Consider the following 15,987-nt stretch of genomic DNA (forward strand, 5'->3'; position numbering starts at 1 on the left):
ATACTACTCGGGGAAGATGTGAGTGACTTTCCTGCACTCCCTAAGCCAGGGGTAGGCAGCCTTGGCTCTTTTATGGATTTCAACTCCCAGAATTCCTGAGCCAGCATGGCTCAGCTTGGAAACATCTCCCTTACCCCTCAGCATGGCTGGCTCAGGAATTCTGGGAGTTGAAGTCCACGAATCATAAAAGAGCCAAGGTTGCCTACCCCTGCCCTAAGCATTAGTCTTTCTCCTATTCCTGTGTATTCTCTGCAAGCATCAGTTTTGTCTGGGAATAAATCCAGCACTTAGTAGATTCTGGATTAATTCCCTTCACCTGGAGGAACATTGCACAGTCCAGCCTCAGCTTGAATTGGTAACTGAGCCTTGATTATTTCTTGTGGGCCTCATTTCAGTAGTTCTTCTCCTTCTTCATTTGAGGATTTGTCAGAGGAAGGCATGACAGTTCTAGATGAGCTACAACAAACAAATTTTGTTTTACTTAGCATGATGTGTCAACTAACCTGACAGGTAATTGATATGGTCAAAGACAGAGGGCAGTTTCTTTAGCTTTGATTCTAATACAGTAATTCCACAAGCAAAGCAATACAAGTTCCTTCTTTTGTACATCTCTCTTCCTTTTTGAGTAGAGGAGTTCATAATGAAACTGCAGCCTGCACATTTTGAGAAAGGCAAACCAAATTACATGGCGTACATTTACATACACTAGTCTACATGTACCTGTGCACATTTAGAAGTATGGTGAACTTATTTTGAATTTTGCAAAATAAAATAAAAAAGAATCAGGAAAGGGTGCTGCTAAAAAAAATGCAAAATTTATTTCTCAGCAGAACATTTCCCTTCCCCAAGCAACTATAGAATGGTTAAATATTTTGTATTTAATTTGTAGAGATTAAATGCTGACCAGGAAGTAAATTGCAGACTATCACAAATATTCTGTCTTGCACAAAAACAATTTGGGCTCATTTTTGTTTCTTCTACAACAACCAGCGATTTTTACTTTTTTGCAATTCTGCCTTTCTTTTTACAAACTCTCCTTTTCTCAGCTGCCAACATATCCAGAGATGCAGCGTATGGACTTGTTTTCAATACAGTATTGCAGCTAAAATCTAGAGTGCAGGGAAAATGCTTCTTGCCTCTCAAAACCAGTTGAAAGAGTATATAAAACTCTCATGTGGATTTGTCCTAGGGCTAAAGTACGCTTTTGTCCTAGGGCTAAAGCAGAGGTCCCCAATCTTTTGGGCACCAGGGACCAGTTCTGTGGAGAGAGGTTTTTCCATGGACTGGAGGGGGTGTAGTTTTGCATGCTGTCTGCATCCCGTGGATGGGGACTTTGTGCGGACCAGTTGCTGGCATGCTGCGGCCCAGTACTGGTCCACGGACCAGGGGTTGGGGACCCCTGGGCTAAAGTATGTTTTTCCCATAACTTATTTCTGAAGTTGCTTTCTGAGCATACTTTTTGCAAATAAAAGCATATTGATATGATACTACTTCCTGTTTTTATAACAGTTTGAACTCATTTATTTTGTTTCCTAAAAAGTTTTTGCCCACCTCGTTTTGTGATCACAAGGGTATCTTTTAAATGCATTCTGCAGGATAATCTGTGCAATATTCATGGAACAGAATTGTTGATTAATAAATTTTTGCAGAACCTGCCTGTGCAAATTTATCTGCCTTTGGGCAAAAATGTTTTGGACATGAGATTTAATCACAAGCACAGGCCAAACAAAGGAACAAAAGTTAAAATTTGTTGTTGCTTTTATTCCAAATTATATGTTAGGGATGTAACTCAAGGTTTAGATATAGATAGATATTTACAAGGTGTGAATATCCCTGTACTTGCACAAGAGCAAAGGGAAGGAATGAATCAATTGATAACTGTTGAAGAAATTATTTTAGCAATTAAACAATTAAAAGTGGGTAAGGCACCTGGAACAGATGGTTTGACAGCCATTTATTATAAAAACTTACAAATAGAAATGGTGGAACCTCTAAAAGAATTATTTAGAACAATTCAGTCTGGAGGAGAAGTGCCTCCTTCGTGGAAAACAGCTTTTATAACGTTAATTCCAAAGGAAGATCAAGATCTTACTCAAACTAAAAATTACAGACCAATATCGCTTTTAAATACTGATTATAAGATATTTGCTAAAATTTTAGCAAATAGATTAATGAAGGTTATGCAGCAAAAGATTCATAGTGGTCAAACAGGATTTATAAGTGGTAGACAAATGAAAAATAATGTGAGACATATTGTAAATTTATTAGAATTTTTGGAAAAAAATAATCAAGTCCCTGTGGCCCTGATTTTTTTGGATGCTGAAAAGGCCTTTGATCAATTAAATTGGCAATTTTTATTTAAAGTATTGGAGAAGATGGAGTTTGGGGATAGGTTTTTACAACCTATTAGGGCAATATATCAGAAACAAACAGCTCAAATAATAATTAATGGTAGTTTAACAGAAGCTTGTAAAATTGAAAAGGTACAAGACAGGGATGTCCGTTGTCACCTTTGTTGTTTGTTTTAACATTAGAAATATTATTGATCAAGTTACGTGATTCAAATAAGATAAAGGGAATTAAAATAAAAGATCAAGACTATAGATTAAGGGCGTTTGTGGATGACTTGGTTATTACATTAAGTCAACCGACTTTGTCGGTTGTAGATTTGATGGAGATAATTTTGCAATATGGAAAAGTTTCTGGATTTAAGATAAATAGGCAAAAAACTAAAATATTGTCTAAAAATATGACTATAGAACAAAAGGAAGTCCTAGGAAAATTAACAGGATTTGAAATTGTTAAAAAGATTAAATATTTAGGGGTATATATTTCAGTTTCAAATGTGAAATTATATAAAAATAATTATGAATTGTTATGGTTAAAAGTACAAAAGAGTTAGATAGTTGGAGAAAATTACAATTGTCTTTATTGGGAAGAATTGCAGCAGTGAAAATGAATGTCTTACCAAAAATTTTATTCTTGTTTCAAATGATACCTATACTTAAAAAAGACTCAAACTTGGAAGAATAGCAGAAAGGTATTAATAAATTTGTTTGGGCAGGGAAAAGACCGAGAGTAAAACTTAAGATAATACAAGATATACGTGAAAGAGGTGGTCTTAAAATGCCCAATTTTAAATTATATAATGAGGCTGCGGTTTTATCATCAATTAGTGATTGGTTTAATTTAACACAAGGAAGATTATTGAATATTGAGGGATGTGATTTATTATATGGTTGGCATGCATATTTGTTGTATGATAAGAAGGTAAATAATATCTTTAAAACTCATATATTAAGATATGCTCTGTTGCGAGTTTGGAAAAAATATTGATACAAGTTAAATTATAATATACCAATTTGGGCAATACCTAAACACGCAATAGAAAATATAAGTGTGAGATTTAAACATGATGTGACTACTTATAAAGAAATTCTTAGAATGGAAAGGAATGTATGGCAATTAAAGTCGTTTAATATTTTAAAAGAAGAAAAAATAGTTCAGACCTGGCTTCAGTATGGGCAGTTACAAGCTAGATGGAAAGAAGACCAGAAAATTGGAATTTTGACAACTGATGAAAATTTGGTAAAACAAATCAGAGATCAAAGTCAAGCGCATATAAGAAGGACATATAATGCATTGATAGAAATAGATTCAGAAATGGAACTTGTTAAAGATTGTATGATAAAATGGGGCCAGAATTTTCAGGAGCCAATAACGATGGATATTTGGGGAAAAATTTGGGTCAGAAATGTAAAATTCACACAAGCACAAAATTTAAGAGAGAATTTTTATAAAATGTTTTATAGATGGCATTTAGATCCTAAAAAATTAGCATGTATGTATCCAAATTATCAGCCTAAATGTTGGAGGTGTGGTTGTGATGATGCAATGTATTATCATATATGGTGGACTTGCAAAAAGGTTAAAGCTTTTTGGATTAAAATTTGGTGGAATATGCAGAAAATATTTAAGAAAAAGATAAGGTTTTCTCCACAGTTATTTCTGTTGGGTATTATTATTGCAGATTGTACTGTTATAGAAACCAAATTGATGTTGAATTTAATAACGACAGCAAGACTTTTGGTATCTCAATATTGGAAGAAGGAGAACCTGCCTACGATAGAAGAGTGGACTTTAAAAGTTTCAAACCTGGCAGAAATGGCAAAAATCTCAGCATATTTGAAAGAACAATCGCAACTGAGATATATTTTGGAATGGAGAAGGTGGATCGATTATATTCAGAATAAATATGGGACTAAATAGTTTTATTTAGCATATGAATAAGTATTAGTATTATAAGATGTATTATTATTTAGTTATTATTATTTAGTTATTTAGTTATGTTTAAGAGGAGTTAAAGCACGATAGAATTTAAAGTGTTTTTTTTAGTTAGTTAGCATATTTTAGCTTAAGTTTGTAAAAGTTAATACCCTGTATTCAGCTCGGGGAAGTGGGGGGGAGGGAGGGGAAGTGGGGGGGAGGGGGAGGGGGAGGGAGGGAGTTTATGTTTTTAAAATGTATTTTAAAACTTTTCAATAAAAAAATTGTTGTTGCTACTGTGGTTAAGAAACAAAAATGTTCCAGATTTCTTTCTTTGCAGCAGCATGAATGGAGCATTTCTAAAAGTTAAACTGTGGAGGAGGCCCTAAGGAGGAAAAGAGAAATCACTTGTATTTATGCTGTCCGAAGGACTTTGACTCATCTGGCAGGAATTAAGAACAGAAAGAAAGAGAGGAAAAGAAATTTGCGGCGGGGGGGGGGAGGGATAGAGAAGACAGTGAAAATGTTCCCTCCAGTAGCTGCTTTTTTTTGGGTGGGGGAAAAGAAAATTATTGTACATACCTTAAATAGATGTGTTAATCGAGAGGCATGTTTTCTCCTTTTCTCTTTAATCAGCAAATTTTACTGAAAACAGCAGACTCTCCTCACACAGCTTTATAGAAGGCAGCATTGCACAATCCGCCACAGTTGTGGGGAAAGTTTGTGCAGAGGTTTATTAAACTTTGCAGTGTTTTCATTAATCCCAAACTCTCACTTTAATAGGAAGCACTTTCTACCTGCTTCATCTTTCCCCTCTTCAACTTTACTTTAAAACAAATGTTCCAGCAATGTCTACATAAAGAGTTTTACTGGTGTATTTACATAATTGTTTTCCCTACACAAATCATAACTTGTATTTGACTTGTAACCGCCCCAAAGAGAGATATGGTTCATGCTTTTCTCTTGCAAATGTTTGCAGCAGGCCGATATTATCTGAGTAGCATCAGTGGGCTTATTTGCAAGGCTCAGATGTTGAATGCTCCAGATATTGTGACACCTAGAAAAGGTTGAAATGGTGCATGAGAGATAAGTGATCATCCTCAGTCTTTCCAATGGTTTTGTTTCCAGGGCAGGTTTCCAGATTATGAACATTTCACACAAAGAAGGGCTGAGAATTTTAATTTTAATTTTAATTTTAACTGGGGTTTTATTTGTTCAGGGACGGATATAATTTTTTAAATCTGTTTTTAACTTTTGTATTTTTTGTTTTAACCACCCTGTAAACCGCTCTGAGTCCTTCGGGAAAGGGCGGTATATAAATATAATAAAATAAATAAATAAATAAATAAATTAGTGGGATTCTGTAGTGCTGGGATTAAATCTGAGCCTTTCTTCCCAATCTAGAACCATTGTCTCCAGACACCTCCAGACCATCTACGTACTGTATGCATTCTTTTTCTTGGTCCAAGGTTGTGATATTCAACTGGATATTATCTGTTTATTGATGATACAAATTAACTTCATATTAATGCTAAATAAGGGTGTCAGAGTTGACCTCTATGGTACAACACGATGGAAGACTTTTGATACAACCTCTCTTCTGCTCCCCAAAATCTCCCTTTCAAGCGGGAACGTTACTGTAAAACAGTGCCTCAATTCCTCCATGGACCAGGAAGTTAGTTTGATACATGTGCTTACCACTATTGTTTATTATATGTTGAAGTTATCAAAAGTTACTGAGAGTTGCACTACTCATGTTCGAAGATCACCCACAAGTATTGTGGTCTCCCAGGAATATTTTCTTGCTGAATTGCACTGCATTTTTCCTTGTTAGTGAGAGAGAACAAGCAATTTTCTTCTTGTAGATCACCATTTGCTCATGGACGTTTGCACCCACTAGGCTCCCTACCTAACATCTTAAAAATTATTTAAATCCCTTTCCTTTAAAAAAAAGGAGGTGGTAATCTGCACAGAAAGCATCGTTTACAGAAGCATTGATAGGCCTCATAACCAGTATGCATTTAAAGATTGCAAAGAACCAGCAAAACATCAGTTTACAGGAAAATGAAAACGTGCTTTCATCATAGTGAAATGTTTCTGCTTGGAGAGCTTATGGGAAGGGACAGAATGTACCATTCTGATTGCATTTCCAGATGTCTCTTCCTGCAATTGTTGGATAGCTCTTATGTTCACTGTAGATATGGCTAGTGTTTGATTTACAACAGTCTTACAACATTTAATGAATGTCTATGGAGATTCTCAGTCATCCAGGTCAGGGTTGTCCCAAAAGGTGCTTTTTTTGAAAGGCAACTGGATTTTCTTTGTTTTTCCTTGAAGACATTTCGCTTCTCATCCGAGAAACTTTTTTTGGTTCTGCCTCAATGATGGAAGGATTTATATTCCTTGTAGTCATCTGGAGTTTGGCACTGTGAAGGTCAATCATTAGCTCTCTGAAAGTCATTCAGGCCACTTGGGGTTAATCTGTGCCCTCAGGGTCACCTGAATCAGAGTGCAAATGGGTGTGTGAAGCCCTCTCTTGAAACTGCTGAAAGGACTGTGTGGTAAACAGGAGATACCAGTAGGTGGTATCTTATCTCTTCCCTTCTGTTGAGAGAGGACTGTTCAGTTTTAACATAGATGGCCTCTTTTACCCCTCTTTCAATCTAGTGCAGGGGCGTCAAACTCAATTTCATTGAGGGCCGCATCAGCATTGCGGTTTCCCTCAGGGGGCTGGGTGGGTATGGCCTGGGTGGTCCTGGCCTACTGGGTGGGCGTGGCTAGAGTGCGTATGGCCTACTGGGTGGGCATGGCCAGCTCTACATCATTCGCATCAAGGGTGCCTATGGGGGCCTGGGCAGGAGTGGGACAGACCTGAGGGTCTCTGGCAGAAGGAGGGTCTCTGGGCCAGGGCCAAGGCAGTGGGGGCCGTTCCCTCACTGTTTCCAGGATGGCTTCGTGGGCCACATGAAACCACTTCGCAGGCCGGATCTGGCCCCCGGGCCTTGTGTTTGACATGTCTGATCTAGTGGTTCTCTGTCCAGAATGTGGACTTTGCTGTCTTCAAAAGAGTGGCCTTTGTCATTCAAATGCAAATGAACAGCTGAATCTTGTCCTGATGAATTTGTTCTCCTACGTTCTACCATGCCTTTGTGAAGTGATTGTTTTGTTTTTCCAATGTACAGATCTGCACATGTCTCATTGCATTGTCTTTCATATACCACATTGCTCAATTTGTGTCTGGGTGTTTTATCCTTCGGATGAACAAGCTTCTGTCTTAGTGTATTCCTGGGTTTAAGTGTGTATGCATGTTATGTTGGTTGAAAATCCTCCTGAGCTTTTCAGGTATTCCCGCAATGTATGGAGTGACATTGTGGCTTTGTTTGTTCTCTTTTTTTCTCTGTTATGGAGGAACTCTTGCTGATCTTTTTCTGGATTTGATGAAGGCCCAGTTGGTATAGCCCAGGGGTCGGCAAACTGAAACAGTGAAAGAGCCACTCGGAACCGGTTCCCTCACAAAAGGAAAAACTGGGAGCCGCAAAAAAATGTGTGCACATACGCATACATACGCACATGCACAGAACAGGGTTTGACTGAAGAGTGGAGCCAAGGCGAGATATGCACCTACCCTGCATATTTGAATTGATTGGTTGAACTTTTTTAGTCCCACCTTTTTTTTTTTGGACTGCACATGGCAGAGGACTGGGAGCCGCAGGAGACGGCTGAAAGAGCCTCATGCGGCTCCAGAGCCGCGGGTTGCAGACCTGTGGTACAGTCACAAGTTCTGAGGGCTTCCTTGATGTGCTTTAGTTCTTCTTTTCCCTCTTTGCTGATAGGCAAATCTTCAGCCTGGTGGTGTAGGGTCCCCGTCACTCCCATTTTGTGCTCTGGTGTAACATTTTTTCCTTTTGAAATTTGTCATCTATTTCATATCATGAATAGAAATTCTTGCTAATTATTATGCAATGACATTTAAAATTGTGAATGTAGTTAATATAAAATTATTTGTGTTTAAAGTACAATTTGTTTATTATAACAGCATATCTGATAGCAAAATATCAATGGTATTAAACATATATTTCAGATGATATTATTTAAAGTGTTTATAATGCAATTTGCAAAGCATAATATCTTTTTTTAAAATTAGTTTTGATATGTTAAATTGATAAGACTGTGGCCTTGACAATAGGTACCTTTGCGGTCAAGATATTATGCTTGAGAACTTAAATTTTTTATTAATTTTTCAATTTTACATTCAGATATTTATGAAGCAACGTGGTGATTGCATATCTCAGGTTATATAAGGAAAAATTCCCTCTCCAATTCCCTTAATTACAATATCACAATCAAATTAATACATTTCTAGTTATAGCATGGTCAGTTGAGACAATTATCAATATATTTTAACTTATACTTATCCATGTCCTGTTTTTAAATTTTACCTAATTTCAATTACATTGCTCTAAATTAGCCTTTAGTATCCATAATACCTAGTTTTTGGGTAACCCAAATTTCTCCTATTTCATTATATAGTAGTTGTCATATCTAAAATACATATATTGTTTGCTTAAATACATTCTTATTTTATTTCACAAATACATTCTATTTCTCATCTTAGTGGTTCATTAATTATTAATAAAGTATCTTTTATTATATCATTCCAAGTTCTATAGTATAATTCAAAACTATGTTCCAATAGCTGATTTTCATTTCCCTTGAAAATCTAAATCCTAAATATAAAATCAATTTATATCTATTAAAGACTCCCTTTAGCCCATTAAAAGAAATTTTAGGCTCTATCATTATAAATCACAAAAGAAAAGAACCCATTTTTAAAATCTTAACTCTGGCTTTTTTTTTGTGCCAAGCAGGCTTCCATACCAGCGCCTTTAAGTTCTCAAGCATAATATCTTGACCTCAAAGGTACCTATTGTCAAGGCCACAGTCTTATCAATTTAACATATCAAAACTAATTTAACAATCAAAAAGGATAAAGAATCAGTGCCTTTGAATTGTGGCACCGAAGAAAGTTTTTGGTATTGAATACCTTGGAATCTAAGGAGAATAAATTGTTCAGTATCAAAATTGAAGTAAAACTATATCGCTCACTGCAAGCACTAGTAATGAAGTTAAAGTTTAATTATGTTTGATGTAGTGCAAGCGAATTTCTTTGGAGAATGCACCAATATAAAAGGAAATAGAAAAAGAGGTTTTAATAGGCACGATTATTCAAACTAATATCATGAAGTTTAGTATCTAAGATAGGATTATGAAACTTCAGTTAAGAGTTCTGAATATTGATATTTTTGTCAAGTTCATATTGAACTTTCACAATTTTTTAAAGTATAGTTCCCATTATATCTGATTACTAACAATGATGACTGAGCCTTGAGAGAATTATAGCATAAAATTGCATATATCTATATCCATTACTGATCATAGTAACATGAAACCTCTAAAGTTAGTTGTCAGGTTAAGGAATCATATTGCTTTCATATCCCACATGAGACTTTTCCCAAGGGATCAAGTTCAACTATGCTGAAAGCAAGGTTCTGAGTTCTGAAACATATATTCTCTATGAGCTTCCATTATTTTAAAAGATAGCATAATGTTCTATGGAGTAAATTAATGTCCTGGTGTTGCAAACATATCTGGTAGGAATAAAAAAATATATATGTGTTAATATATAATATATAAATTTGGCCTGTCTAAATTTTGAACATAAATACTAATTTTTTTAAAATCCCATTTATATCCCGCCCTTCTCCGAAGACTCAGGGCGGCTTACAATCTAAAGCACAATGTGCTTAGCAATAGCCTTCATTCTATGTATATACCTGCTTATTAGGGCTTTCGGGCCCCCCCAAGCGGCATTTTTACAAAGTCAGCTTATTGCCCCCAACAATCTGGGTTAATAACACAAAGGAGATAAAAGAACAATTTTCTAATTTAAATCTACAAACTCAGAAAATAACTACAGAGAAGGAACCAGCAACCCAGAAAATAGGAAAACTAGAGAATGCTGACACAAACATTGATGATCTAAAGGAAGAAACTAATGACCAGACTCAGATACATGAAAACTCAGAAGACACAATGATAATATTGGAAACGGAAAAGACATTTTATAAACCAAGGCTTCAGAACATACTGAATGACAAGGAAGGAGAGCAGATGGAATGGAAGATAAAGTTGTTAATAGAACTGTGGGGAACTGGAAAAGGAGGGAGGTTGTTTAAAGAATATCAACAGGCTAGCTCTTCCAAAAACACTTTAACCAAACTGTTTCGCTTGTTTCAAATAATATATACAAAAATAGAGGAATAATTATTTGATGATCCAAATGCACTGACTTGGAAAGTTAGTTGGCAAAGAAAGAAAGCTAGAGTAAGATTGAAGGAAACAGAAGCTTTGACCTATTAGAGGGATGCTATATTATTAATTAGAGGTTTGAATATGGTTAAGAATAAATTGTTGGAAATATTAGTATTATTATAACTAGATAGTTACTGTAGGATTTGTAATCAGAATATTATATCTTGGTATGAAAAGGGAAATAAGAATATGTTAAGAACTTTGAATAAGGAATGCTTCTGGTTGCCCAAATATAACTTGTTTTGAAATTATAAATGAATGGGATATTTTGAACATGAAATTAAAATTGAAAAAAGCAAAAATAGGATATGGATTAAATAAGTGGAAATTGAGTGCAAATACAATTAAGATATGCTTTGGCTAGAAAAAATATTTTAAACTGATATTATTGATATTAGAAAAATGTAACAAATGTTGATATGCAATTGTATATTTACTAACAATAATAAGAATTGTATTTGCTTAGTGTGGAAAAATGGTTATTACCAAAAGAAGAGAGGATGTACTGGCGGGTTTAATATTGGACTTAGTTGGAAGAAGCTTATATGTACCACAGAATCACTAATGGACTCAGTCATTACATTGTCTATTGAGCACTTGTTTATGAAAATAGAAAATTAATAAAACATGTCAATTGCCAAGTGACCGAATTTTGATCATGTAATCTTGAGGATGCTGTGACAGTTGTAAGAGTGAAAAACGGTAATAAATCACTGTTTCCAGTGACATTGTAACTTCGAATGATCACTAAACAAATGTTTGTAAGTTGAGGACTACCTATAGTAGATATGACCAAAGCCTCCGATTCTTTCAGGTGCTGACTAGAAGGGTGATGTAACAGGCTGTGAAAATAACCTTGCGAGACAGGAGGAAGAACTGCAGTCTAAACAATGGTCTGATAAACAAAATTTGAGTCCAAATGGGGAATGCAGGTGGAAAAAGCATCTCAGAAGGGACTCTTCCTAATTCTGTGGAAAGTAAAGGGGGGCGCAGGGCGGGGGAGGGGAGAGAAATGCTTTTAGGCTCTGTTATTGTAACCTTACAATAAAGGTAGCATTCGTACCCATGTTTTGGTTTCCTGCCTGTATTACCCTGAAGGACTGACAGGCAGAAAGAGATGCTTGCACAAGCATCGGAACCTCTTAGGCAAGTAGAATTGCAGATGACATAAGATGAATGCAAAGCACAGCAATGTAGTTGTTTTGCTTTTAGAAAGCAGACTGGGATCTTTCACATGAAATATGGAATTTGCTCAAACAATGTGGATCTGAATGAATTTGAAGGGGATTAGAAAGACTTGTGAAAAGTATTTCTATCAATAAGTATTAATCACAATGGCTCTGACTACTGGCCTTTGGGGAACAGGAAGTTTAATCGTGTCCTACTTTTCTGGCCACAGAAAGATCAATCAGTTGAAACTTTTATATATTCTAGCAGGACTTTTTATATTATGACTAAAACAAACTCAAGAAAATGTCATGGCTAAAGCTGATGGCTAGATGCTGCCTTTCGTGTAGTGTACCAAGGCTGCCCTTCAAAAAATAGTTAACTGTGTCAGGTCAACATTTACATCTTTTTTTTTTTACTTTTGACTAAAATCAAATGTAATTAATCTGATTACTATCTGGTCAAGTAAATAAATTCAAAATTAACATTTGTAATAGTATTTAGAGAACTCTAACTTTTTGAAGAGGTGCCTGGAGTAGCACATCTTTTTTAAAAGAGAAATTTGCACCTGGTTGTCCCAAAGTGGTCTGCAAAAACTAATTGAAACTGAGGTAAATTCCAACCAAGATAACAAATATGGCAAGCCCTTTCAATAGGCAAGAGAAGCAATTCAAGGGATCTTCCACAACTCGGATTCTTATGGGCTTCAGGACTCTTTCCCACTGTTTCAGGATGGCATTTCTGGCCCCATCCCACTTTCCTGGTCCAGTCAGACGATACTGGTAGGGGGAGCAGGGGCCAAAGAAAATCTTCATTGCTAGCATGGGATCTTTGAGAAGTAGAGCTGGCACACTAGGTTTAATACCAATGAAGGAACCAAGTTCATCACAGTACACAAGGCAATCTGTTTTCAGGACTTCATCAAAGGACACGCCAAACCTTAATCAAATAGGAGAAAGGAAGAGACAGCAAATATGTACAGTTAGCAAATTAAAATACAAACCTGGCATAGGAAATTCTGTTCTTTTTCTTGGGGAGTCTGGATCATTAATATTTAGCTTCCTCCAAAACTTAAAATGTCTACAATTCTGTTTGGAAATGTTATATTGTACTTGTTATGATTTAATTTAGATAAGCAGAAATACTTACCATTTGAAATGAATTTAGCAATGTGTGCAATACCATTATTTGCCTCATACAGCAGAGGCAACACAATTCACCTGACTGAGGTATGAAGGCAGCACAATTTCAACTAGTTTTTCCAGTATCTGAAAGGGGCCCTTGTGCACACATAGAACTTTTTCCAGCAATCAAAATTCTAGTCCAGATTGTGAGGGAGGCCCTGGATCATCTCCAAATGAAGAAGAGAAGCTGCTTCTGTTTTAGAAGTGAGGACTACTCTGCTCCTTTGTAAAAAAAAATTAAAGAGGGACCAGTGGTGGGATTTAGCCAAGTTTGCACCACTTTGGCAGAACCGGCAGCTATTTTTTTTATAATATATTTTATTATTTTTTTAACACCATCACTTTAATATTCAGTAAACAGTGTATTGTCTGGGTCTACATTTTAAAAAAACATTCGCTAACAATTGGTTTCTATGATCTATAATCCACATAATAGCTTTACATGATTTCCTCTTCTTCCCTTAATGTTCTCTTTTACCAACCTTAAGTTAATACAGTTCTTATTGTTTTGATAGATAACAATTGAGTATATTTTTTTTCTAATATTTCTGCAAATCATAATCACATCAATATAATATTTCTTTTCTATCTAGTCATTCTGGTTGCCTCATCATAGAACCCGTTTACAGTTCTTGTTTACATTTGTTTTTCCCACAATATTCAAGACATTCTTACTGGTTAAGATTTTCTCAAAGTTAATTACATTTAAATATTTGATTCTATTTTTTCTCATGTAAACCATCCCATAACTTTTACCTGGCTTAAGGAATAAATAAAACTAAAAAAAAAGAACAAGAGTAAAGAGGGATAAAAAATAGTATACTATTGAAAGTCCATGTTTTCCCTAAGCTAATACATATTTATTTCCAAACTTTTTCCATTCTTTTTTTACCATAATTAAGAATATATTTAATCTTTAAATATTCCATTTATCATCTGGTCTTTTAACCCTTATTCAAAACATTTTTTTCAATCCATTGTAATTTTTTAAAAAATCAATCACATTTAAATGTCTAAAATGTCATTTGCTAGGTTGAGGTGCCACCACGAAGGGGAGATGATGTAGTTCTCCAAAACTACAGACACCACTAGACACATGCACACAAATATAGGGTGCAACTTCAAGGATTCTATCTCCAGATGAGGAGGGAGGTGCTTGAAGCTGCTTTTTCTTTAAACTTTTGTTTGTTTTTTGTACTTATGAATTCATGGAATCTTAAACCAGGTGGGAGTAGGGTTCCAGCCTTTTTAACTATATTCCCAGTACTTAGCCACATGACCTGAACTACTGGTAGTAGGCTTAGGCCATTAGCTGAGGATTTATCCATGTCACACAAATTACTCTTAGTTCTGGACAAAGAGATCTTTAGTAGAGATATTAGTTCCTGTCACATTTGAAGCAGCGGTAGTTTATGATTAGATAGTTTATCTGCCATGCAATACAAAAATATTAGCAATCAATGTTTACGCTGTATAAAATTTTTAGTGTTTTCTGAATTTCAAACATGTGCTGTGTTGAAGGAAAAATCTTCATCAGGGTCCAGTCCAAGCCGGGAGCAGACAACATGGAGACTGCTTTAGAAAGAAGGTTGCAGTTTATTGAAGAAGAGAGTCAGACAGAAAGATGGTTCTGGAAAAAAAACTGACCACATATAGTAGGGAGTTGGTTTTCAAACCTTCTTGGGCTTTTGTTTGGAGTTGTTCCTGTGGCATGAACTGTGACCTGAGTCTGAGTGTGCCTTTCTGGTATTCTGATGGTGGTGGGTTAATCCTATTATGTCCCAAAGGTCATATCCTACTTCCCTGGGGCTGTGCCTGATGACTTTTAGACTTTTGGTGTGAGAGGTTGTTGATTCTAGGGATGTTTCTTTCTAATCCCAGCTTCCTAACTCCAATCTTTCTGACAAGATTATCACATCTGCATTTCTGCAGACCTGGTTTCTGTTTGGGGCAGAGAGACATGGGGGGAGGGTTAGTTTCTGCCTTTAAAATCCTTTGGAGAAATATATTCTGCCTTTTTAATATTTCCCAAAATATTCCTTTCTCTGGATTCTTCCCATAGCTGGAAGCTGGTCAGCTAATAATTGCAGTGCATTTTTTTTTCTAGCCAAGGAGATTTGGTCCAACATGGTCTTCATTACATAAAAAGACTTACCAGTTGACTTTGTTTTTTTTCTTTTCATTGATTTCTTCCATCATGGTTTTGGGTGGAGGCAATTTACACAAACCTGAAAGGAGAGAGAATGTTTCAGCAATATTTTAGAATGGTTTTTATTGCACCAAAGGAAGTAAACAATGACTTTAATGGAAGACTATTACCAAACAGAAAAACTGTCTGTCTATCTATCTTTCAAAGAAGATTAGCAAATAAAAAATGCCCAAATGGAAACAATCCTGTGATTATCATGTAACTGGAGTGATCTGATTACAGTTGAAGGTGTACTTGTTTTCCTTACAGATATATTCTGAGATATATTTTGAGAATTGAAATGGATGTAAATTGCCACTCCAAGGCTTCCTACTACTATTTTCACCTTAATCTTAAAAACAGACCCCCACCATGAAAACACTGACAAGTGAAACAAGTTGCAGCCTCTGACTTGGGGAATTGGCTTCCCCCTCCTGCATTTCAACTCTGCAAACAAGAGTGAAGAGATAAAGTAAATAAACGGGTTTTGTTAGATCGTGGGCTCTGGACCGCATGGCCAAGATGGACGACGCAGGACAGCAGGGTTCAGCATAACATTCTTTATTGATGTAGCACAGTCTTGGCAAACAAAGGGGCAACTGCCCCTCTTATATGGTGTAGTGTATGCTGCTAGCATACACAGGAAATGCCAGCGCAGCAGGGGGCTGGACAGCTCCAGGCGATAACCGCTAAGGCGGGAAAAGCCGGAATGGAGTGAGTCATTGACAGCCCCAGGCGTGGTCAGCTCTGGCGGGAAGCCAGGGTTCAAACCTATTGGCCACCTGCACTGGCGGGAAGCCCAGGTTCAAA

General features: G+C 36.1%; 1 protein-coding gene across 3 annotated transcripts in view; it reads right to left on the minus strand.

Annotated features, from left to right (window-relative positions):
- Positions 1 to 8,554: 8,554 nt before the first annotated feature.
- Positions 8,555 to 15,987, minus strand: part of LOC308666165 (flavin-containing monooxygenase 1-like) — a 29,688-nt gene continuing 22,255 nt past the window's right edge. For 2 of the 3 annotated variants that reach the window (XM_081324755.1, XM_081324757.1), the window contains exons 9-10: positions 15,145 to 15,217; positions 10,251 to 12,744 (exon numbers count right to left, since the gene is read on the minus strand). In XM_081324755.1, the coding sequence (XP_081180881.1) occupies positions 12,402 to 12,744; positions 15,145 to 15,217 (416 nt within the window). In that variant the 3' untranslated portion in view covers positions 10,251 to 12,401. Of the gene's footprint in view, positions 9,915 to 10,250; positions 12,745 to 15,144; positions 15,218 to 15,987 lie in introns of those variants that run through there. The other variant, XM_081324756.1, reaches the window with a different exon arrangement.

The sequence above is a fragment of the Vipera berus genome (genome assembly GCF_964194415.1).
Source record: "Vipera berus genome assembly, chromosome: 3".
Classification (NCBI taxonomy): Eukaryota; Metazoa; Chordata; class Lepidosauria; order Squamata; family Viperidae; genus Vipera; species Vipera berus.